The sequence below is a fragment of the Armigeres subalbatus genome, chromosome 1 (assembly GCF_024139115.2).
Source record: "Armigeres subalbatus isolate Guangzhou_Male chromosome 1, GZ_Asu_2, whole genome shotgun sequence".
Lineage (NCBI taxonomy): Eukaryota > Metazoa > Arthropoda > Insecta > Diptera > Culicidae > Armigeres > Armigeres subalbatus.
In genome coordinates this window covers 212,993,150-213,017,838 of record NC_085139.1, presented here as the reverse complement: position 1 = coordinate 213,017,838, position 24,689 = coordinate 212,993,150, and the positions used below count along the sequence as shown (strand labels likewise).

At 44.5% G+C, this 24,689-nt stretch overlaps 2 protein-coding genes across 3 annotated transcripts in view; one reads left to right on the top strand and one right to left on the bottom strand.

Annotated features, from left to right (window-relative positions):
• The window catches only part of LOC134205752 (uncharacterized), a 100,399-nt gene extending 99,117 nt beyond the window's left edge, over positions 1-1,282 (top strand). For both annotated transcript variants that reach the window (XM_062681317.1, XM_062681316.1), the window contains exons 2-3: positions 695-818; positions 880-1,282. In XM_062681317.1, the coding sequence (XP_062537301.1) occupies positions 695-818; positions 880-1,018 (263 nt within the window). In that variant the 3' untranslated portion in view covers positions 1,019-1,282. The remainder of the gene's footprint in view (positions 1-694; positions 819-879) is intronic.
• LOC134205749 (multifunctional protein r) overlaps positions 1,175-24,689 on the bottom strand; it is a 98,141-nt gene continuing 74,626 nt past the window's right edge. Inside the window, exons 5-8 of the mRNA XM_062681313.1 lie at positions 2,132-4,150; positions 1,757-2,041; positions 1,597-1,695; positions 1,175-1,537 (exon numbers count right to left, since the gene is read on the bottom strand). Of these exons, the coding sequence (XP_062537297.1) occupies positions 1,340-1,537; positions 1,597-1,695; positions 1,757-2,041; positions 2,132-4,150 (2,601 nt within the window). The 3' untranslated portion in view covers positions 1,175-1,339. The remainder of the gene's footprint in view (positions 1,538-1,596; positions 1,696-1,756; positions 2,042-2,131; positions 4,151-24,689) is intronic.

The following is a 24,689-nucleotide window of genomic DNA, read 5'->3' as shown; positions in this document are numbered from 1 at the left end:
GGTTGGGCTGCCCGCTAAATCAGCCTCAGCACTCACGTGTCCTAGACGGTCATACGATTTGGGAAGAAAAGAAGTCCGTCCGGTGAGGATAACTCGTGAGTGGTGTTTTTTTTCTTCGGGTTCCTTGAGGCAGAATATTTCCCTTATTCCCAACAGATGGTCCCCTTATAGCTCAGACACATAATAAAACCCGCCCTGAGGTTGGGTTTCGTCGGGCATATTAAAAGCGACGGACGGTCCTCTTTGAAGTGGCGCTTAAGCCGAGCTGGGTCACGAATCGGTGAGCGGAACTGCTAGCGAAAATTACGCGCTATAAAGTTCGTAAAAAATAGATTGCGGACATCATTGACTAACGAGAAGTTAGTCAACTTAACTTTGTTAAGCATTGAGAACGAGGTTTTGAAAGAAATAAATGTCGATCATATCAATGATTCATTCCAACAGAAAAAAAGTCGCAGAAAGCCTTTTTGAGTAATCGGGTAGGGATGTATATTTAACGACCGCTGTTTGAATTTTCAATAAATGTATTACCCAAACGAATCTATCATATTTTATTATTTCCTGACTGGGCCCCCACAATTGTATAGCCCCTGGGCTCCCTCTACCGTAAATCCGGCCCTGCTAATGAGTCACTATTACCTACTGGAAATTTTCTTTATTGTTTAGTAATAAGCCTGTTCTACATCTTTCGCAGTTCCGATGGTATCGATGGATGGAGAGGCCCATCCGGAAATCACTTTGGCCGCCGTTGGACTTGGCGTTGTCGTTGCATGCATCATCCTCATCACCCTGATTGCACTAATCAGTCGCAGAAAAAGGTAATTACACAATTTTTGAGAAATACTAGAACGAATCGCTCACTTCTGGTGACTTTTACAGACACTTCACCAACAACATTGGGAACCAAAGAAACTCGACGGAAATCTTTACCATCACTAAGCCAATCGATGCAAACAGCTGTCGAAGTTGTCGAAGTTCTACGGTGATCATTACCTCGGATATAGTTACGGAAATCTGAACAATCTGTCTGTTGACGAACTTCAACGAGATAATCCTGTTTTAGACTGAATCTGATATTACCGGTACCCCTTGAAAACGTAATGTGTATTTTTTTGTATGTAAGCTGTTTTTATGTCTAATGGCGTTCTTTTGTATTCCATTGATTTGATCGCAGTTCTAGTTTTTATGTGATAGCATTTAGAAAACCATGATAAAGTGTATATTATATTCATAGAGCATATATTAAAACTACCATCCGCTGCTTGCGGTGGATCACTGTTGATTGGGTTTGTGGCACGTGCATAATAATTTATAGAAGAAAGAAACGATCCTCTTCTGATTAACACTTTCCGAGTACCATGGCCAGAAGGGCCATGCGGACGTACATGCCGTACTCGGCTTGGCGGAAATAGGCCGCCCGCGGATCGATGTCGATCTCCTTGCTGATCTCGAACACCCGCGGAAGGGGATGCATCACAATCATTCGGCGTTTGGCGCGGGTCATGATGTGCGGAGTCAGCACCAAGCGGCCACAGCTCTGTGGAAGAAAGTTTGCTTGAATGAAATATGTTCGGAAAAGCTTCGGAGACTACTTACGGCTTTGTATTCTTCTTCAGAGGCAAAGCGCTCTCGTTGAATTCTGGTCATATAGAGAACATCCACTTTGTCGATTACTTCTTCCAGGGCGGTGCAAGACTACAAAAATTTGATTAAAGTTAAGTTGGACCGCTTGTATATAACAGATACAATTTTTTACCCATTGCTGAATGCCCTTAGATTTGACGAAGTGAATCACATCCTTCGGCATGCCTAAGTTATCCGGGCAAACATAGTAGAGGTTGACGTTGTACAACGTTAGCAGACGAGCCAGCGAATGCACCGTACGGCCGTGCTTCAAATCACCGACCATGGCAATTGTTAGTCCATTGACGGTACCGATTTCCTCACGGATGGTGAAAATGTCCAGCAGAGCCTGTGTCGGATGCTCACCGATTCCATCCCCAGCGTTGATTAACGGTTTACGACAGTGATGGGCTGCCCGCTACAAATAGAACATCATAATAATTAAGTTTCCTAATTATTGAAGCATAATACGGTGTAAATAATTTTTAAGATTGAATATCGAACTTACCGTCACAGCACCCGGTTCAGGGTGTCTTAGCACCACCACATCAGCGTAGCCGGACATGACCTGGATGCTATCTTCCAGCGTTTCACCCTTCTTCACCGATGAGCTGGTCTCGTCCATGTAGATCACACGACCTCCGAGCCTCTGCATGGCCGCAGCAAAACTGCAGCACGTTCGAGTACTGACCTCATAGAATACCGAAGCCATCACCTTTCCCCGCAGCAAATCGTCCAGCGGACGATCCTTCTGCACCCGGCCTCTCATCGTTGTCGCCACGTTGAATATCTCGTTCAGATGTTCCTTATTAAACATATCCACGCTCAGCACATGTTTCCCGACGATAATCCGTTCCTTCACTATTCCCGGACCACTTGCAATTGTCTCCTTGAAGTAGCTACTCACGGAATCACAACGCGTTCGCGGCATCGGCGAATATGGTCTCAACAGCGGATCAACCAAATTCGCTTGCGACTTGCTACCCTCACCCAACAGCTTACTGAACACATCGTTCGTATGACCGTCCGTTTCCCAATAATCCGCAGCTTGTCGGCTGGTATCCAGCGATTTCGTAATCGACAACAGATCCAACCCGTCCAGCGAAGTGTTGATCTTTTCCACCGAAGGTGTAACCGTTGGCTTCTTCAGCGGCCACTCGCGAACGTTCTGGCCGTAACCTGGATTGACCAGCACGACACCGTCAACGAAGGCAGTTTCACCACGTAGCACTACCCGATGGACGCGTCCCTTCACCCTCATTCCGGCAAATGGCGTCCAGCGAGCCTTCGACTGCGAAGGACAATCCGGAATGACCCACTCTTCATCGAAGTCAACTTCCACATACGTGTTGGGTTGCTCCGGAAGGCTAAAAATTTTGCGAGGGTTTTTGTAGAATTTGGCAATCAGGTCTTCCACAGATAGACGTCCTTCGTTGACGGCATTCAGTAGCAGAGGAAGAATAGTTTCTACCCCTGGGAATCCGGGAGGTGGGTTGTCCGACTCTTTCTCTTCCCTTGTATGCGGCGCGTGATCGGTAGCGAACACATCGATGACATCCATGTTGTCCCAAAGAGCCTGTTGATCTTCTGGACTGCACAAGACCGGTCGAACTTCCGCCTTTCCACGGCCAATTCTGTCTAAGTCATTAGTGGAGAGGAACAAATGATGGGGGCAAACTTCGCAAGTGACCTTGATGCCTCGCTCTTTCGCTGCTTTAATAATCATAATTTCTTCCTTTCGGGCCACGTGGCAAATGTGGATTGGGCGATCAACTAGTGATGCCAGCAGAATTATGGCAGCCGTAGATTGGCTTTCAGCATGAACGCACAGTGGGGCTCGCTTAGGCCAGTTCGATAGATGCTTCTGCCATACGAGCATGTCGTTCAGCTTCAAGGTGGTAAATGTCTGATTCAAGTACATTTTTAGAGCGGCAGCTTGCGGTGCGAGTTCACTGATGCTGGAGAAGTTAGTGGAGGAAGCCCCGACAAATAATGCATAGTCACATCGGGCTCCCTTCTGAGCAAGATCTTGGAACAATTGGAATGATTGTCTGTCCACGATCGGTGGATTCGTATTGGGCATAGCGCACACCAAGGTGACACCTCCAGCCAACGCCGCTGCAGTTCCTGAACTGAAATCCTCCTTATAAGTCGCCCCTGGCTCTCGCAAGTGCACGTGAACATCGATGAAACCGGGCATCTTGACCATGGTTCTCGAAGACATGCAATCCGTGTGCGTTTTCATCGGTGGAGCACGCCCTATTCGGTGCATTGCCTCCACCAGTAGCTTAGTACATTTGACGTCCGTAACCAAAGGAATGGAGTAATCAACTGCCAGCCGGCGAGTGCGATAGCCATGGGTCATGAATGAACTAACACGGCGGGCTCCGCCACCCCTCATCGGTAGATTGATAACCATGTCGAACTGCTTGTTGGCCAGAAATTCGGCCAGATGTCTCAGCTCTCCGACGCTACCGTTGTCTTCGCCGGTTACGGCTGCGTCGAACGTCCATTGTACACATTCCACCTGAAATGAGAGGGAAAATGATGATTTAATTTTATTAATAACTAGCAGACCCGACGAACTTCGTTTCGCCTAAAATTGATTTATTCTCTGATAATATCTCGAGTTATGAAGAAATTGGTGTTTCATTTGTATGGGAGCCCCCCTTTCCAAAACGGGAAAGGGTCTCGAATCATCTTAAGAACCTTCCCCGGCCCCAAAAACCTCTGCATACAAATTTTCACGCCGATCGGTTCAGTAGTTTCCGAGTCTATAAGGTTCAGACAGACAGAAATTCATTTTTATGTATATAAAAAGAAAAGATCAAAATGATATTTAGAGCTTAAAAAAAATATGCATAATTCGATATACCGCCGAAACCTATCGCGATTGCCTATGTTAAGTAAACTATGCTCGGTACTACTTAAGTATTCCATCAAGCTGGAGCCTCTCAGATTGATATCCGAGCTACCCCAGATGATGTGATGAGCATTAGCATCACTGCCGACTATTAGGAGGAAGGCCTTTCGAAATGCAAAATATGACAACCCGTAAGAAAGCATCCGTAGGGAATGGTTCATCATGTGGTAAATAAACCGAACAATAGACGTATTTCCTGATGGCAGCAACAACCGGGTTCGCTTAATTACCAAGGTAGAAAGTACCCTTGCGAAAATAGGGTTCCTGCAGCAAAGCTACCTGGGATTTGCCAATTTGCATAAGTCTACAAAGATTAATCGTTGCTGTTCTTTTACGCTGTAGATTGATTTGAGCTACTGAACTGAAGCCATTGCGAATTAAGATAAAACATTCCAAAACTTCAGCATCAACATAAACAGCAACGATGAAATTGAACGATGAAAGATACCAAATTGGTATCTTATCAAGAAAGTTAAAGACGAACCACAGACTACAATGTGTATAACGCAAAAACCGAATCCATATAGGTGACAATTTGTTGAAAAACTAAATAAAAACATACTCATAACCCCACCCTTTTTAGACCCTCCTAACAATTCATTCGTAGGCATGGTAAGCATAAAGCCGCATCACATCGAGAATTAGGGGTCACCTGTATGGTGAACTTTTACCACTGGAACAGGTAATCCGTAGTGTTATTCTTAGCCAGATAACTGGCTGTCGACACCACACAGTTATCTTGGCTGCTAGGAGAGAGAAGTTAACATTGACTTTACGTCAACTCTCAATGTGGCCGAACAGCCGAACAGCGAGAAGGAAACGAGACTCCAGAATCCTTTATGCCTTTATTGCCAGCCGGATCGTGCCCCGGGAAATTTTTTGAACCCGATAGACTTCACAGCAGTACCGAGTGGCCGTTTTGCCGATCGCTATTAGTCACGCTAGTCCAGTTAGCGGTAATTTACCATGCTAAGGAACGGTAAAGTTAATTGACTTGGGCCTATTCGTCCTGAATCCTTCGTGTAGAAAAAATCTGCCAAGCTACCGCCAGCACCCTAACGCGGGCATCTTTGCTGTTACTGTTGCTTCCGTCTTCGACCAGGCACCCGTCATCTCCGTATAGAAGGGGCCAATCAAGCTGCCGCCCGCCGATTGAGGCAGCCATACAGGGGTTAGACGAGAAGGTTGAGATAGGCAAAATTTTGTCGAAGTTTAAATCAGCATAACTTTGCGTAGAATAATCCGATTTTGATGAAACCGAGACCATCGGACGCGGAAACTCTCCTAGTATACTGCCCCTTCACAAAATTCCAGAATGACCCTTGGCCATCGGAGATGTTCCAGGTTTTCCGAGGGTATGTTAAAAATGCATTTTTTTCTTCTGCTTGTCATTTTATGTGACGTTTACTGCCATAACGTTCTATGCTTTCCTAAGAAACTAGAACTAATACAGATTGAAAATCCGTTAGGTATACGCAGAGATATGGCCATTTTCTTGAAAAAGGAACGGGACTGACCATACACCCTGAACAAATGTCACTTTCGCAGAACACCCGGAACCTGTTACAAATTGGCCAGAGAGTCTTATAGTCATCATAATGTATCTTTAATAAATATCCTATATTCATCGTCTTGGGAAAACATCAATTTTGACACCCATATATGCATAGTTCCAGACAGAGCCAAAACCGGCCCGTTCTGGAAGTCCCATGGAACCTGCTATAAGGGTGGCAGTGGGCACTATCATTCTGGAAATGTTTCTGTAATCATCGTCTCGCAAAGCCATGAAGTGAAATACTCATGTTTGCATTATTCCTATCTGTTACCATATGAAATATTTCATCATGTTCCCAGAACCGTTTTCACGAAAATGGCCATATCTCTGCGTAGTTTTAATGGATTCTTGATCTACAGCCACGATTGGTCGGCATATTAGTTCTAGTTTTTGGAAATAGCATAAAACACGATGGGAGAAAACGTCGCATAAAATGACAAGCAATAGAAAAAATGCATCTTGAACATACTCTTGGAAAACCCGGAACATCTCCGGTGGCCAAGGACCAATCTCGGGTTTCGCAAGGGGACTGTATATTAGAAGAGTGCCCGCTTCTGATGGTCCTGGTTTTATCAAAATTGGGTTATTCTACGCAAAGTTATGCTGATTTGAATTTCGACATAATTTTACCTATCTCAACCTTTTTGTCTAACCCCTGTATCTAAGCATATGCGGTATTTCGAAAAATTTCGTTTCAGGTGGTTCGAAACGAAATTCCGCGGAATTTCGCGGAATTTGAGCATGGCGAAATCTGATTTCTTGATTTCGTTTCGTTTCGGTAAATTACAAAAAATTCGCTGGAAAAAACTAGCGTTTAGCGAAATTTCGCGGAATTTCGAAGCAAATCCAAACTTCTAGCTTGCTTTATATTATCCTAAATTTCGGCTGCGCCGCTAAACAAAATCATGAAGCTGTTTTCAAAATTTTATTGCGCTTTTTGCACTTTATAAGAGTTTTGCGAGATTTTTTTCTCACAGTCATCTTTTTCTCACACTCAATACTCTCAAAAAAGTTTGATTTTCCATGTTTGATATTTGTGTGTGAGTGCTCAATCTGAAAACAAATAGACGTCAAATCATGGAGGGAATCGATTTAGTATACACGCTTACATGTGACTAACGAGTAATGGGTTATAATTGGGTAAATTTCAGTAACAAAAATTGATCAACCCGAAATGAGAGTGAGTGTGAGAAAAAGAAGCGGGCAAATCACAATCTACACATAACTCTTCAAATTGGTGAAATCGGCAATAAATTATAAAAATTTGTCTTTTGACGCCTACTACATAACCTCATTCTGAGTCGATAAATACTCGCGTGTTGTAAAAAGTAAAACAGGCCGAAAATCCGTTATAATGAAGCCAATTCAAATGATATCAATTTGATTTTTTTTGGGAAAATAATAAAGGGGATATATGTATACTCTCATTGAGGACATTTTTTAAGTCCAATGGATGTTCTGTTGGTCCTCCGGAAGATCCGGAACCAACGGAACACCAGTGAAATTAGTCAATTTTCTCAAAAAATGGCGCAATGTTTCTTATAACAATTCTAAAAACCCTGGCGTAGGGGAACAGACGGCTTTGGCAGGTTTTGTTCTATTATTGGCTGGGGGGTTTTTGTCGACCGAATTTTATGAAATTTGGCCACAATATTCTTTGATATGCAAAGAATGTTTGGGCCAAATTTGAGCATAATCAGTCATAAAAAAAACCCCTGCCAAAGCCGTCATTACCCCTAGTGAAAAACATTCTAAATCCATCTTTAATCCCATGTGGCCCCATGAGTCAAAAAAAAATGATTTGAAATTCTCTTACTTAGAGCAAGATTACCGGTGGTGAGTTTAAGCCGTTTGGCAGCGCAGTATCATTACTTGACACTTTACCGGTCGCTACTGAACGCGCTGCTATAACAGTAGCGCGACTGACAGGTGACCAAATTTGGTAGCACGATAAGAGCGCTGCTATTTGATGAACTGTCAACTGTCAAACGTCACCGGTACGGAATACGGCAACCATATTGAGAGCCGAAAATAGTGACCGATACGGAAACGAGTGACGAAACTAAAATGAAAGCGCTACGCGGGTGATTAAAATGCTCGCGACCGATAATGATGCTCTTAGCGGCGCTAGTGTATATGAAAATACCAGTTTGGTTCGATATTTAGGGATCTATGGGTTTTAGGAAATTTCTGTCTTCTACGAAGTTGTGCAAAGACTGGAGACCAATTTGTTGAGAAACTGTTTAGTTCAGAATTCAGCCGTAAGGCGGCACTAGTGTATATGGGAGATCAGTTCTTCGATATCTTCGGATCTGTGGGATTTAGATTTAGTCTTCTTTAAAGTTGTTCGAGGGTTGGATACCAATATGTCGAGAGCCAGTTGTCGTCTTCTACAAAGGTGTTTGGGAATTGTAAACTAATATTTTTGAAAAATTATGAAGTATAAATACTGTTCAAAATAGAGCTCGAGGGAGCGATTAGGAGAGCTAGTGTGCAAAGAAGCGGTATTATTATCACAAGATCTCATATGCTCCTGGGATTTGCGGACGATATCGATATTACCGGGATTGATCGCCGTGTCGTGGAAAAGGCTTTTGTGCCTTTTAAGAGGAAGAGAGCGAGAATTGGACTCACGATCAATACCAGTAAAATGAAGTATATGGTCGCTGGCAATCAACGTGGGTTCATTAGTGGTGGTGGTAGCGAAATGGTTTATTTATTTATTACCAGACTAAGACCGGAGTGGCCTGTACTGCACATAAAAGTGTTCTCCATTGAGCTCGGTCCATGGCTGCTCTTTGCCAACCACGCAGTCTGCGGAGGGTCCGCAAATCGTCGTCCACCTGATCGATCCACCTTGCCCGGTGTGCTCCGCGCCGTCTTGTTCCCGTCGGATCGTTATCGAGACCCATTTCACCGGATTACTGTCCGACATTCTGGCTACGTGCCCGGCCCACCGCAGTCTTCCGATTTTCGCGGTGTGAACGATGGATGGTTCTCCCAACAGCTGATGCAACTCGTGGTTCATTCGCCTCCTCCACGTATCGTCCGCTATCTACACCCCACCATAGATGGTACGCAATACTTTCCTTTCGAAAACTCCCAGTGCGCGTTGGTCCTCCACGAGCATCGTCCAGGTCTCGTGTCCGTAGAGAGCTACCGGTCTTATAAGCGTTTTGTAGGTAGTCAGTTTGGTACGGCGGCGAACTCTATTCGATCGGAGCGTCTTGCGGAGTCCTAAGTACGTACGATTTCCAGCCACTATGCGTCTTCGCTGGTATCGTTATCGGCGGTCACCAGTGAGCCCAAGTACACGAATTCTTCAACCACCTCGATTTCGTCACCACCGATAGAAACTCGTGGTGGGTGGCTTACATTGACCTCTCTTGAGCCTCATCCTATCATGTATTTCGTCTTCGACGTGTTGATGACTAGGCCAATCCGTTTAGCTTCGCTTTTCAGTCTGATGTAGGCTTCCTCCATCCTCTCAAAGTTACGTGCCATGATATCAATGTCGTCGGCGAAACCAAATAACTGGACGGACTTCGTGAAAATCGTATCACTCGTGTCAATCCCTGCCCTTCGTATTACTCCCTCCAAAGCGATGTTGAATAGCAGACACGAAAGACCATCACCTTGCCGTAACCCTCTACGCGTTTCGAAGGGACTCGAGAATGCCCCTGAAACTCGAACTACGCACATCACCCGATCCATCGTCGCCTTTATCAACCGTATCAGTTTATCCGGAAATCCGTGTTCGTGCATTAGCTGCCATAGCTGGTCCCGATCGATTGTATCATATGCGGCTTTGAAGTCGATAATTAGATGATGTGTGGGCACGTTGTATTCGCGGCATTTCTGCAATACCTGACGTATGGCGAACACCTGGTCTGTGGTAGAGCGTTCACCCATAAATCCCGCCTGGTACTGCCCCACGAACTCTCTTGCAATTGGTGTTAGTCGACGGCATAACATTTGGAAGAGTACCTTGTAGGCGGCGTTCAGCAATGTGATTGCGCGGTAGTTGCTACAATCCAGCTTATCGCCCTTTTTGTAGATGGGACACACGACGCCTTCCATCCACTCCTGCGCAGAACCTCATCCTCCCAAACCTTGTAATCACCCAGTGCAGCGCTCTAGCCAGTGCTTCACCACCGTGTTTAAACAGCTCTCCTGGTAGTTGGTCAACCCCAGGGGCTATGTTGTTTTTCAGCCGGCCGATCTCCTCCTGGATTTCCTGGAGATTCGGAGCCGGAAGTCGCATGTCCTGCGCGCGTGTTCTTAGGTTCATTGCCATACCGCCACCATTGTCTGCCATATCGCCATTCAGGTGCTCTTCGTAGTGCTGCCGCCACCTTTGGATCACCTCACGCTCGTTTGTAAGAAGGTTCCCGTTTATGTCCTTGCACATATCGGGCTGTGGCACGTGGCCCTTACGTGAACGGTTCAACTTCTCATAGAACTTTCGTGCGTTATTAGCGCGGTACAGTTCCTCCGTCTCTTTACGGTCTCGATCTTCCTGCTGGCGCTTTTTCCTCCGGAAAATCGAGTTTTGTCTGTTCCGCGCCCGTTTGTATCGTGCCTCGTTCGCCCTCGTGCGGTGTTGCAGCAATCTCGCCCATGCTGCATTCTTCTCCTCAACTAACTGCTCACATTCGCCGTCATACCAGTCGTTTCTCTGATCCGGAGCCACCGTGCCTAGTGCAGCGGTTGCGGTGCTTCCAATGGCGGATCGAATATCTCTCCAGCCATCTTCAAGAGATGCTGCGCCTAGCTGCTCTTCCGTTGGAAGTGCCACTTCCAGCTGCTGCGCGTAGTCTTGGGCTAGTCTACCGTCTTGTAGCCGCCCAATGTTTAGCCGCGGCGGACGCCTCCGACGCGTGTTGATCACCGTCGAGAGTTTTGAGCGCAGACATACTGCAACGAGGTAGTGATTGGATTCAATATTCGCACTGCGGTAAGTGCGTACGTTCGTGATGTCAGAGAAGAATTTACCGTCGATTAGAACGTGGTCGATTTGGTTTTCTGTTACTTGATTAGGTGATTTCCATGTGGCCTTGTGGATATTCTTGCGGGGGAAGAAAGTGCTTCGGATTACCATTCCGTGGGAGGCTGCAAAGTTTATGCATCGTTGGCCGTTGTCGTTCGATACGGTATGCAGACTATCCGGTTCGATGACCGGTCTATACATTTCCTCCCTTCCTATCTGAGCGTTCATGTCACCGATGACGATTTTGACGTCCCGCAGTGGGATCCATCGTATGTCTGCTCCAGCTGTGCATAGAACGCTTCTTTCTCGTCGTCGGATCTCCCTTCGTGTGGGCAGTGCACGTTGATGATGCTATAGTTGAAGAAACGGCCTTTTATCCTCAGCTTGCACATCCTTGCGTTGATTGGCTGCCACCCAATCACGCGTTGGCACATCTTTCCCAGCACTATGAAGCCGGTTCCCAGCTCGTTGGTGGTGCCACAGCTTTGGTAGAAGGTAGCCGCTCGATGCCCGCTTTTCCACACTTTCTGTCCTGTCCAGCAGATTTCCTGCAGCGCTACGACATCGAAGTTGCGGGGATGGAATTCATCGTAGATTATCCTGTCGCAACCTGCGAAGCCTAGCGACTTGCAGTTCCATGTTCCAAGCTTCCAATCGTGATCCTTTATTCGTCGCCTAGGTCTTTGCCGATTGTATCGAGTCGTATTATCTTCTATGTCATTCGTAATGATTGTTTTTAAAGGCGGTTTATTGGGCCTGCGCAAACCTCCTGTCTCGTCAGAGGGCCGTCGTGTCAGGGCTGTTTAGCGTCCCACCTAACACCAGGACTTGGGCTTGTGCGCTTTGAGCGGCACACGGTCGCTTTGGCGGAGCCTACTTGCGGATACATGCAGCTTTTTATAGAGGTTTAACAGGGCCCACTGTCAAACCCCACCACATCCTAGGCAGGCGCCACAACTCGCAGATGGCCTGGGGAGGGATCGTCAAGCCCTTGGACATAGTCCCTGCTGCCCGAATTTCAAACCATATACCAGAGCTAAAAAACGCACTTGCATTGGAAACGACGAAAAAGTTCATTTCAGCGATGGTGTCGCGTTACGAAATGCAGCGCGTTTTATTTACTATATTCAACGCAAGAAATCTTAAAGTGAATATTCTATCAGAAAGGAAATTTAGTGAGGATTATTATAAACCTGTTTAATCATATGCCCCCGAAGCTAATTTTCGAATGCAGACCCAATTTCTCTCTGAATATCGGCTCCTCATGGTGTCGCGTTACGCTGGAATGTGTCTTATCTTTGTTCGATTCGTCTTGTGATCAGCTATTTTTATATACAAAAAGTTGGCGCATTTGACGAGGAAAGGTAAAAATCGTCAAAATACAAAGATTTCATAAGTTCCGAAGAAAGCCATCAGCGCGAATTGAAATCGATCTAGAGTGCCACGCTGCAAAAAAGCAAACTATTGACAGTAAAACGGAAGCACAAGTTGGAAAAGCAAGCAATGCGCTACTTGCAAGAACAGCGACAGCGGACCAACAATCAAGAAACGAATACACGTGGACCCACAGATACTATTTCATGCAGTGACTTTGAGGAGGCAGATGAGAATCCTGGAGACACGAATGAACCGTACCTTACAGAAACTATCTCGACCAGTACCTTTGAAGAAGAACAAACCAAACAAACAAAATTCGACGCGGAAAATGTATCAGATCCAACCAAAACTTGTGAGAAAAGCCAACAAAGAGGCTTTAATGTTTTAACAGCAAGTGATTCGTCATAAACTGAAACATAAAGCGAGTCAATTCCCTTCAGTTTGTACTAGTGGAGAAAGTTTACACATACCTGGTAAGTAAAAAAAATTTAGTAGTGAATACTTTATATTTTATGTTATAGCAAATTTTACTGATTTTATATTTTAAATTGAACTATAATTCTATTATAAATACAAAGCATTCATGCAAACAGTTTTTCTATTTTCTTTGCGTTTTTATGTGTTTTTAGGTCCTTCTAAATCAACCCGGAGTACCAAACCACAGTTGAAAAATGTAGTCACGATCGAGATTGCTGCTGCTTTGGGCCGTTGCAAAGTTAGTGACCGAAATGCAGTTTTTAAATTTCGTTTAACCTTCTGTCTGTGCTCAAAAAAACTTACGTTGTCTGTGCTCTGGGGTCAAATTGACCCCAAATTGAAACTGCTATAACTTTTTTAATGTTTGGCCAATTTTGGATTTTAAGGGCTGTTTCGAAAGATAATTTAATCATCTTTCAGGTCGTTACCAAAGATTGACTATAGGTGGGCTGGTACATCGCGGGGCGGGGTTTTCGTAAAAAAGGGTACAAAAACAGTGATTTTTCATGATTATTTTACTTATATCCGAAAATCCTATCCATTTTGAACTGCACCTTTTTTAAAAAGGTTATGCAAGAAGGCATGTGCTTTGGCATGAGGCGTTGATAAGTTTAGAACTCGGCCGCCAGGTGGTGGTACATTTGAATTCATTATTTTAGACTACTTAAGATATTCCGATATATATAATTCTCCTCAGTGTAAATATTCTTATCGCACAAATTTAAAAATTTGAAAAAGTGCTTATTATATTGAGCACCGCTTTGTAGTGCTAGACATCCTAAACAATGTTGCCGAATACAACTTGGGTGTAGGTATGAGGGATCTCAAGCTAAAGCAATATTTCATATATGCAAGAATATTGCAAGTACGCTAGCGCCGCCTATTTGTAAATTTCCTAATTATTTATTCCGTCACATGACAGTCCATTCCCACCAGACGAACTTTGTTAAAGATGTCATCTCTACAAAGTTTCAAATTTGTGTGATGAGAATATTTACAATGAGGAAAATTCCATATATCGGAATTACTGGAGTAGTCTTAATTAATGAATTCAAATATACCGCCACCTAGCGACCAAGCTCTAAATTAATCAACGCCTCATGTCAAAACACACGCCTTCCTAAATAACCTTTTTGAAAAGGTGCAGTTCAAAATGGGTAGGATTTTCAGATATAAGTAAAATAAGCATGAAAAATCACCGTTTTTGTACCCTTTTTTACGAAAACCCCGCCCCGCGATGTACCCGCCCACCTATAGTCAATCTTTGGTAACGACCTGAAAGATGATTAAATTATCTTTCGAAACAGCCCCAAAAATCCAAAATTGGCCAAACATTAAAAAAGTTATAGCAATTTCAATTTGGGGTCAATTTGACCCCAGAGCACAGACAACGTAAGTTTTTTGAAAAAAGTACACTGTAGCGCATATTTTCAAGATTTTTCAAGCGAATTTGCACCTAGGAGACAGATCTCGGCGAGTTTTACCAAACTACCAAAAATTAGGAGAATCGGTTGAAAACTAAAAAAATGGCAGCCACTCAAAGTGGCCTGGGGTCATATTGACCCCAGAGCACAGACAAAAGGTTAATTTCGACAGTATTGTTGAACAAAGAGTCTGTAAGAAAATCAAGGAAAGAAATTACAAAAACAAATCGAACTGGAAGCCACATTCAAGCCACAAGCAAACCTAACAATTCACTGGGATTCAAAGCTGCTTCCTTTCATTTAACCATCTATGGCGCTCGAGAAATCTGAACGTTTGGCCATAATTGTCTCTGGTTCATTTTTTTCATTTATTTAGTTAACATCTAAACAGATAACACTGAATCAACAATTTGACGCCACAATGCACGGTTCGAGGCCGCATCTCTCCATCCTCGGATACGCCCCACGCTCGCCAAATCGTTCTGCACCTGGTCTGCCCATCTCGCTCGCTGCGCTCCATGCCGTCTCGTACCTGCCGGATCGGAAGCGAACACCATCTTTGCAGGGTTGCTGTCCGGCATTCTTGCAACATGTCCTGCCCATCGTACCCTTCCGGCTTTAGCTACCTTCTGGATACTGGGTTCGCCGTAGAGTTGGGCGAGCTCATGGTTCATTCTTCGCCGCCACACACCGTCTTCTTGCACACCGCCAAAGATGGTCCTAAGCACCCGTCTCTCGAATACTCCGAGTGCTTGCAAGTCCTCTTCGAGCATTGTCCATGTTTCATGTCCGTAGAGGACAACCGGTCTTATAAGCGTCTTGTACATGACACATTTGGTGCGGTGGCGAATCTTTTTCGACCGCAGTTTCTTCTGGAGCCCGTAGTAGGCCCGACTTCCACAGATGATGCGCCTTCGTATTTCACGACTAACGTTGTTGTCAGCCGTTAGCAAGGATCCGAGGTAGACGAATTCCTCGACCACCTCGAAGGTATCCCCGTCTATCGTAACACTGCTTCCCAGGCGGGCCCTGTCGCGCTCGGTTCCGCCCACAAGCATGTACTTTGTCTTTGACGCATTCACCACCAGTCCAACTTTTGTTGCTTCACGTTTCAGGCGGGTGTACAGTTCTGCCACCTTTGCAAATGTTCGGCCGACAATGTCCATGTCAACTCCATGTCTTAGTCCCCGGCGCGATTCGAACGAACTGGAGTGTTCGCCCGAAATCTTCACACAGTTTTGCACACCATCCACCGTTGCTTTGATCAGTCTGGTAAGCTTCCCAGGGAAGCTGTTCTCGTCCATAATTTTCCATAGCTCTACGCGGTCTATACTGTCGTATGCCGCCTTGAAATCAACGAACAGATGGTGCGTTGGGACCTGGTATTCACGGCATTTTTGAAGGATTTGCCGTACAGTAAAGATCTGGTCCGTTGTCGAGCGGCCGTCAACGAAGCCGGCTTGATAACTTCCCACGAACTCGTTCACTAATGGTGACAGACGACGGAAGATGATCTGGGATATCACTTTGTAGGCGGATTAAGGATGGTGATCGCTCGAAAGTTCTCACACTCCAGTTTGTCGCCTTTCTTGTAGATGGGGCATATAACCCCTTCCTTCCACTCCTCCGGTAGCTGTTCGGTTTCCCAGATTCTGACTATCAGTTTGTGCAGGCAAATGGCCAGCTTTTCCGGGCCCATCTTGATGAGCTCAGCTCCAATACCATCCTTACCAGCTGCTTTATTGGTCTTTAGCTGTTGAATGGCATCCTTAACTTCCCTCAAGGTGGGGGCTGGTTGGCTTCCATCGTCCGCTGAATTGACGTAGTCATCTCCTCCGCTGCCTTGACTTTCACTGCCTGTACTCTCAGCGCCATTCAGATGTTCCTCGTAGTGCTGCTTCCACCTTTCGATCACCACACGTTCGTCCGTCAAGATGCTCCCATCCTTATCCCGGCACATTTCGGCTCGCGGCACGAAGCCTTTGTGGGATGCGTTGAGCTTCTGATAGAACTTGCGTGTATCTTGAGAACGGCACAGCTGTTCGATTTCCTCGCACTCCGCTTCTTCCAGGCGGCGTTTCTTCTCCTGAAAAAGGCGGGTCTGCTGTCTCCGCTTCCGTCTATAACGTTCCACGTTCTGCCGGGTACCTTGCTGCAGCGCGACCGCCCGCGCTGCGTCCTTCTCCTCCAGAATCTGTCTGCACTCTTCGTCGAACCAATCGTTCCGTCGACTTCGACCCATATACCCGACGTTGTTCTCCGCTGCGTCGTTAATGGCTGCTTTAACTGTACTCCAGCAGTCCTCAAGAGGGGCCCCATCGAGCTCACCCTCTTCCGGCAACGCTGCCTCGAGATGCTGCGCGTATGCAGTGGCGACATCAGGTTGCTTCAGTCGCTCTAGGTCGTACCGCGGCGGTCGTCGGTACCGAACATTGTTGATGACGGATAGTTTTGGGCGCAGTTTTACCATCACCAGATAGTGGTCAGAGTCGATGTTAGCGCCACGATATGTCCTGACGTCGATAATGTCGGAGAAGTGCCGTCCATCAATCAGAACGTGGTCGATTTGTGATTCTGTCTGCAGTGGCGATCTCCAGGTGTACCGATACGGGAGGCTGTGTTGGAAGTAGGTGCTACGAATGGCCATATTCTTGGAGGCGGCGAAATCAATTAGTCGAAGGCCGTTTTCGTTCGTCAGCCGGTGAGCGCTGAACTTTCCAATAGTCGGTCTAAACTCCTCCTCTTGGCCAACCTGAGTGTTCAAATCTCCTATGATAATTTTGACGTCGTGGCTTGGGCAGCTGTCGTACTCACGTTCCAGCTGCGCGTAGAATGCGTCCTTATCATCATCAGTGCTTCCGGAGTGTGGGCTATGGACGTTGATTATGCTGAAGTTGAAGAACCGGCCTTTGATCCTCAACCTGCACATTCTTTCATTGATCGGCCACCACCCGATCACGCGCCTTTGCATATCGCCCATCACTATGAAAGCTGTTCCCAGCTCGTGTGTATTGCCGCAGCTCTGGTAGATGGTATGATTACCTCTAAACGTTCGCACCATTGATCCCTTCCAACAAACCTCCTGCAGCGCTACGATGCCGAATCCACGGTCCTTGAGCACATCGGCGAGTATGCGTGTGCTCCCGATGAAGTTGAGAGATTTGCAGTTCCACGAACCGAGTTTCCAATCGCTAGTCCCTTTTCGTCGCAGTGGGGTCTTCGCCGATGGTTCCGGTCCGTACTCTCTTATTGATTGTTCATTGCGTGTGTTTTTTTTTTGGCTGGCTTGCAGGGCCTGACACCAAACCCCCTAAATTTCCGGAGGACCATTCCTCCTTATTTCCGGTGGACCATGGTGCACAGTTTCACTTAGAGTCCCTCGCTGGCATTCGGACGATGATCAGCCGCCCCTAACATGGAGAACAGACGCTCAATAAGATTTGCACCTCCGGAGAGGAGCAAACCCCCCATTCCCTGTCAGCATACGACCATAGTGCCCACCGGGGTTGGTTACCCGATCTTCCCTAAGGTTGCTCGTATCCCGGCTGCCCGGAGTTGCTGGGTAAGAGGCTAAGGACCGCGAGATTGGGTCTATTTTATTCCTTCAGGTACGCGAAGTACCAATGGTACGCTTTACCCAGCATTTGCCGTGCCACGGTTGCATACGTTCACCGATTTGTCGAACAACTGAAGCGGAAGAGGCGCAATGAGATTACTAATATATCGCCAATACTTTCTCGAGACGAACTTCAATATGCAGAGCGCACAATTTGCAGATTAGCCTAACTGTACAAGTCATCGCCTTTTCTAGACGACCGCGGAGTTGTTCGAATGGAGGGTCGGATTGCCGGCTATCCTGAAGCATCTTTCGAGTACAAATATCCCGTAGTGCTGCCAAAGGACCATATTGTAACTTCATTGATTGTTGATTCGTACCATAGGCGGTTCAACCATACCAACTCAGAGACAGCGGTTAATGAAATGCGACAGAAATTCCACGTGTCGGAAATGAGGGTGGCATTTCGAAGGACTCGGAAGCGCTGTTATTGGTGCAGGGTGTTCAAGGCGACTCCAGCAGCTCCAAGGATGGCACCTTTACCAGCTGCCCGAGCTACTCCCTACGTGAGACCTTTTCAGTTTCGTAGGAATTGACTACTTTGGTCCGCTGTTAATCGTACAAGGCAGACAGGAAATCAAGCGGTGGGTCGCGCTCTTCATTTGCTTGACTATCAGAGCAATACATCTCGAGCTTGTTACAAGCTTGACATTAGAATGTTGCAAAATGGCGATACGGAGATTCGTAGCACGGAGAGGGGCACCTTCGGAGATATATAGTGATCGGGGAACCAACTTTGTCGGAGTCAGCGGCGAATTAAGGGAGCAGATAAAAGGTATTAACAACAATTTGGCCTCAACTTTCACCAATACTACGACTCAATGGCGGTTCAACCCACCAGCTTCACCACACATGCGGTCTTGGGAACGTATTGTTCGGTTCGTAAAATGTGCTCTAGCTGCGCTGTCTGTTGAGCGTAAGCCAAACGAAGAAACTTTGGTTACATTGCTGGTCGAAGCAGAATCTGTGGTGAACTCGAGGCCATTGACCTACATGCCCATCGAGACTGAGGAACACGAGTCGCTAACGCCAAACTATTTCCTCTTGTTAAGCAAGAATCAACCTTCATCCGAACTGATCAACGATAAGCTATCATTGCGTTCCAACTGGTTCTTATATCAGCGGCTCTTAGACCAGTTCTGGACGCGCTGGATAAGGGAATATCTTCCCACCATTACCAAACGAACCAAATGATTCACAGACACCAAACCGGTGGAGGCCGGAGATTTGGTGAAGATCGTAGATGACCGACTTCGTAATGGGTGGATCAGAGGTCGCATTTTGCGAGTGTTCCCTGGCAGGGATGGCAGATGTCGAAGTGCCAACGTCAAAACATCTACAGGTATTCTACGGCGTCCAGTTGTGAAATTGGCCGTCCTGGAAGTGGCGGATACTGCTCGTGAGGACACGGAGCAATACGGGTCGGGGAATGTTCAGGACGGTATCCTATCACCCAAAAATGTCTCTTTGGGGCCAGAAGTACCAACTGATGAGTGTCGACAACCGTCGATATGAAGAATAGCAGAAACACGTAAACAGTATAGAATTCAGCATTGTTAGACAGCAGACGTAGAAAGACAAAACGGTGAAATTACTTTGTTGGACACAATTTGTGACAAAAATACACGAAAAACACTTGTTGGACAGGAATTGTGACGCACAGAAAAAAATAATGAAAAGTAATCAGCGCGTAAATAATGAAGACGTGGAAAATTACACTATTCTGGGCGTACAGGGATCTTTTCCAACTAGTTCACCCTAAATGTATGCAAATTACATAGCATTATGCTACTTATTCGTATAAAAAGTGACATAATGCAATACAAATTGCATACATTCAGGTAATAATATCGTTTAAATTTACGCTCTTTTCGGCATTCCCTTTACGTGCATTACTTTCGTGTAAATTTCAACAACTTTTTCTATCTGTGCGCAAAAAGACTAAAAATGTAAGACATAGATTTATATGCTAATTACTAATGTTTACGGCTAGTTGAATTTATTGAGCCTATGAACTATATGCTAAAACTTAAACCTATGCAAAATGTAACCTAAAACTAATTAAAATAAATGAATTTACAGCTAAAAGCAAACTCAACTCAACAGAAGAAGAGTTTTACTAAACGGATGGTCCGAAATCTCATCACCTGTCGCAACAACTTTCATCGCCATTTAGAACACCAAAAATGTGACTGGGTGACTGGCTGTCTGAATAATATTTCAAGGCTTTAATTATATCCACGGGAATAGAATTGAAAGAGTTATGAATAATATTCGAAATTAAGAAAAATAAAAGCAACAAAAAAACGCTCATTTCTATGAACATTGAAGTTGCCCCGCCTCTCCTGGATGGAATATTTCTGTGCCAAAGGAACGTGACTTGAGAAAATTTTCAATCTGTATTTGTCGATGCCACTTGATATTCTATTGAGACTTCACTAGTTACGAATTCACATTTTTTAATATTCTTGGAAAAATACGTGACAGCCGAATAGAACTGCTATCGACTACGCGGCTTTGCCTATTTTCAGATCTCTATTCGATCGATTAAATGAGTTAGTTTTAAGTACCTAATATTCTGGTTTTAACTCTTATGGTCATTTTCAATACAATCCATATTTTTCGAAAAAAAAATGTGTCTCCGGGCCTCCTATAAAAAGTTTGTTTTTTTTTTGTGAAAAATAGTATATTTTCCAAAGTTCAGAATCCGACCAGCCCAATTTTTAATGGAACACAATGGGACACGTTTCCCCGCCGAACGCAATTATTGCCGACTGATGAATTAATGGAAACAGCTTGGAAAATTTGAGACTTTTCACGCCTTTTCTGCGTAAAAAATGTATTTTGACCATAGCTTCTGATCCTATCAGCCCAGTTTTCAATAGAAAGCAATAAGACATGAATTTCAGCCGAATGCAACTTGTTGTTCACAAATCGGTTAAGGATAAGTGGCAAAAAGTGATCTAGACTTTTCCATTTGTTTTTGTCTTGAGAAAATGTATTTTGGCCTAATGGAGCCCATAGTCCGATCCGGTCAATATTCAATAAGAAGCAATAAGACAGGATTCCGCGTCGAATGCAATTTGTTGCGAGCAGAACAATTAATGATATGTGCCCTAGACTGCTAGCTAGACTTCGGTACATGCATTTTCATAAAAAAAATTGGCCATAACTTCCAAGTCCATAGTTCGATATGGACAATTTTCAATAGGCAGGATTCCTCGTCGAATGCAAGCAAATCAGTTGCGAGCAAATCAGTTGAGGGTAAGTGCCTGAAAAATGGGCGAGACTTTTTGCGCACATACATACACATACACACACAGACATTACCCCAATTCGTCGAACTGAGTCGATTGATATATAACACTATGGGTCTCCAGGAATACTATAAAAAGTATTTTTTTGGAGCGAATATATAGCCTTTACGTATACATACATAGTATACGAGAAAGGCAAAAAGGGGTAAAAACTGGTCGCAGTATTACCCAACACGAAAAAAAGAGAGATAAATTCAATTAGCCCAAATGTTGATTTGCCTAACAATAGTGAATGTAAAAAGTGTGAATAATTACAATGATAATTATGAAATGAGAAAAGAGAAAATGGTGTAACGAATAAGACTCCTCATTTATAACTTCTCAATTCCCATATCTCACAAGTATCAAGTGAGAAGTAAAAAGTAATAAATGAGATGAGGGAAGTGAGAGGTGAGGCATCACATATTTCATTTGCACATCTTGTGAGAAAACGTTTCACCTATTTATCATTCTAACTGGCAAATGAAAAGTGAGTATTGGTCAGGGTTTACAGAAATCGCTCTAGATAACGAACAACAATGAAAGATAGGCAAAAAAACCCTCTTCAAATCATAACAAACCAGAAAGAGTTCAGAAATGCTACGTTCTCGCTCTTTGCTAAACATGTGAGATGTGAGACGAGCGAAGTGCGATGAGTGAGAAATGAGATGCAAAAAAATTGGAAATGGAAGAGTGAGACGTCTTACTTCCACTTCTCACTCCTTAAAAAGTGAGAAGTGCGAAATGAGAACGTCTCACTATTCACTTTTATTTACCGCTTCTCACCGTTTTACCGTTTATTTTATTCCCACTTCCAATAATTTTGTTTATTCGTATATTTATTTGGTAGGCACTCTGTGTTCTTAACCGCTACTGTGGCGTGATCTACTATGGTATTCTGCTGTACAGAATCCACAGAGAATCTATTTTTAGATATCCATTATTCGTTATTGTTGTCGTTGCCAGTTCACCTTGTCGTGAATCCATTGTGTCCGTTTGTCCATGTCGAGTATCCAATGATCGTTGCCATTTTATCCGGGTAACGTTGAAGGAATGGCTCCGAGAAGAACAAGTTGTCAGTCGTCATCAGGCAGCCGTGACGGTAAGGCGCGTACCCCAATTGCCACCGTATGGGCTGCGGATCCGGCGACTGACGAGGGTTTGGTGGAAATGATGGGAATCGAACCCATGACCATTCGCTTATAAGGCGAACGTGTAGCCAACTACGCTACGGACCCCCCTTAATCAAATAATCTTTTCGGTCAAAGGAAATTTTCGGCCCAATGATCTATTCAGTCAAACGCCATTTTCAACCGTATGACCCTTTCGGCCAAGTAATATTTTTGGTTATACGACTTTTTTACCAAATGCGTTCTGTTAAACGACATTTTTGGTCATATGATCTGTTCAGCCAAATGAGATTTTCGGCTGAACGACATTTTCAGCCACAAGACCTGTTTGGCCAAACGACCATTTCCATCAAATGACATACATGGACGCCTTATGACTTGCTCACCGGAACGACATTTTCGCCGTTTGACCCATTCGGTCATATGTCCATTTTGTCTGATGAAATTCGGCCTAATGGTTTGTTCGACCCAACATCTTTCGGCCTAGTGGCATTCAGCCAGTTGGCTTCCTACCGAATGATTTCCCCGCCGGTCATTAGGGCGAAGGTCATGAGGCCGAATAGTCATTGGGCAGAATGTGAAGCGAAAAAGGTAACGTGAGAAGTGAGAGTGAGATCCTAGCAGCACAAGTCGGACCGATTTGGTTGTTGCAACTCAAATGTAACTAAATTCAGTTGTATATAAGTTCCAGAAACTGCTGTGCCACATGTGTGCTGCTCGGGAGAAAGAAATGAGAACCGTGATGGAAGAAGAAAAAGGAAGAGAGGGGAAAGAATAAGGAAGCAGAAATAAGAGAAAAGAAAGAAGAAAAAAGGACGAAGGAGGAAGGAAATATAAAGAATAAGGAAGAAACCGGAAAATAGAAGATAGAACGAAAAAAGAATGAAAAAAGAAGGAAAATACAAGAAATCAAAATGTTGAAATAATAAAGAAGGGAGAAAAAGAAAAGAAAAAAGAAAACAGAAAGAAAAAGTAGAGAGTAGGATGGAAGAAAGAAGCAGGAAAGAATAAAGTAAGAAGGATGGCGGAAAGGGCAAGGAAGAAGGAGGAAAAAGGAAGAATGGTGAAAAAGAAGAAAGAAGGCATTATGTGTAAAGGAAGAAGAAAGCAGGAGAAAAGAAGACGAATAAAGGAAGAAAGAACAAGGATACAGCAGTAAAGCACATGTGACAATTGGACAAATCAAGCATCCGAATGATATTCAATTTGCAAAAAGAGCTAGCCACGGAGCAGGTTGGTACTCGGATTCAGATGGCTTCTCCGCAAATGTCACCTTTAAGTGGCCTTGTTGTGTAGGGGTTATCACGCCTATCTAGAGAGTAGGAGGTTAGGGGTTCGAGTGGATTCTATTTCGCAAATTTCATATCAATTTGTCCATTTCGCTACATGTGCTATGCATATGCACAGCAAAGATATTTAACATAATTTCAAGCAAATTTGCTCTCCCCGGTATGCAAAATATTATAAACCTTTAATTTTCGCACAAAAAAATTAGTCCCAAGGAGTTGATGAAACAATGCACCATGCGTCTCCATATGCATCTATGCTTATATGATGAACATGATTAAAACTTGTAGGCATAAACAGTAATATGAAATTACAAACTTGGCGTTTTCGACAAAGATTTTCAGAAGAAGTTTTGCTACAACTTTTGTGAAAACATAAAGCTCGTAATGTTGTGAAGCGAAAAAAAATTTCGTCTTAATTTAGAGCTGAATACCTCCTGAAAGCGCATTTATTTACTAATGTTTTTATCTGGAAGACACAATTAGGCTAAATTGTAAAAAAAAATAATAGTAAAATGATTTTCGCCACTCTGCAATGGTCGGATTCGCCGAATTTCACGACATAGTTCGATAATTCGAAATCCATCAGCGTTAGAGTTTTGTCGTCTTGGGACGAATTTATGTACAAGAAAAGATCTATTTTTGGTGTAAGTTGCTATCAGGGTGACCGTTTTTTTTTTAAATTTTGATCCCCCTAGGTCTAACTATTGGGGCCCTCCTTAGCCGTGCGGTAAGACGCGCGGCTACAAAGCAAGACCATGCTGAGGGTGGCTGGGTTCGGTTCCCGGTGCCGGTCTAGGCAATTTTCGGATTGAAAATTGTCTCGACTTCCCTGGGCATAAAAGTATCATCATGCTAGCCTCATGATATACGAATGCAAAAATGGTAACCTGGCTAAGAAACCTCGCAGTTAAAAACTGTGGAAGTGCTTAATGAACACTAAGCTGCGAGGCGGCTCTGTCCCAGTGTGGGGATGTAATGCCAAGAAGAAG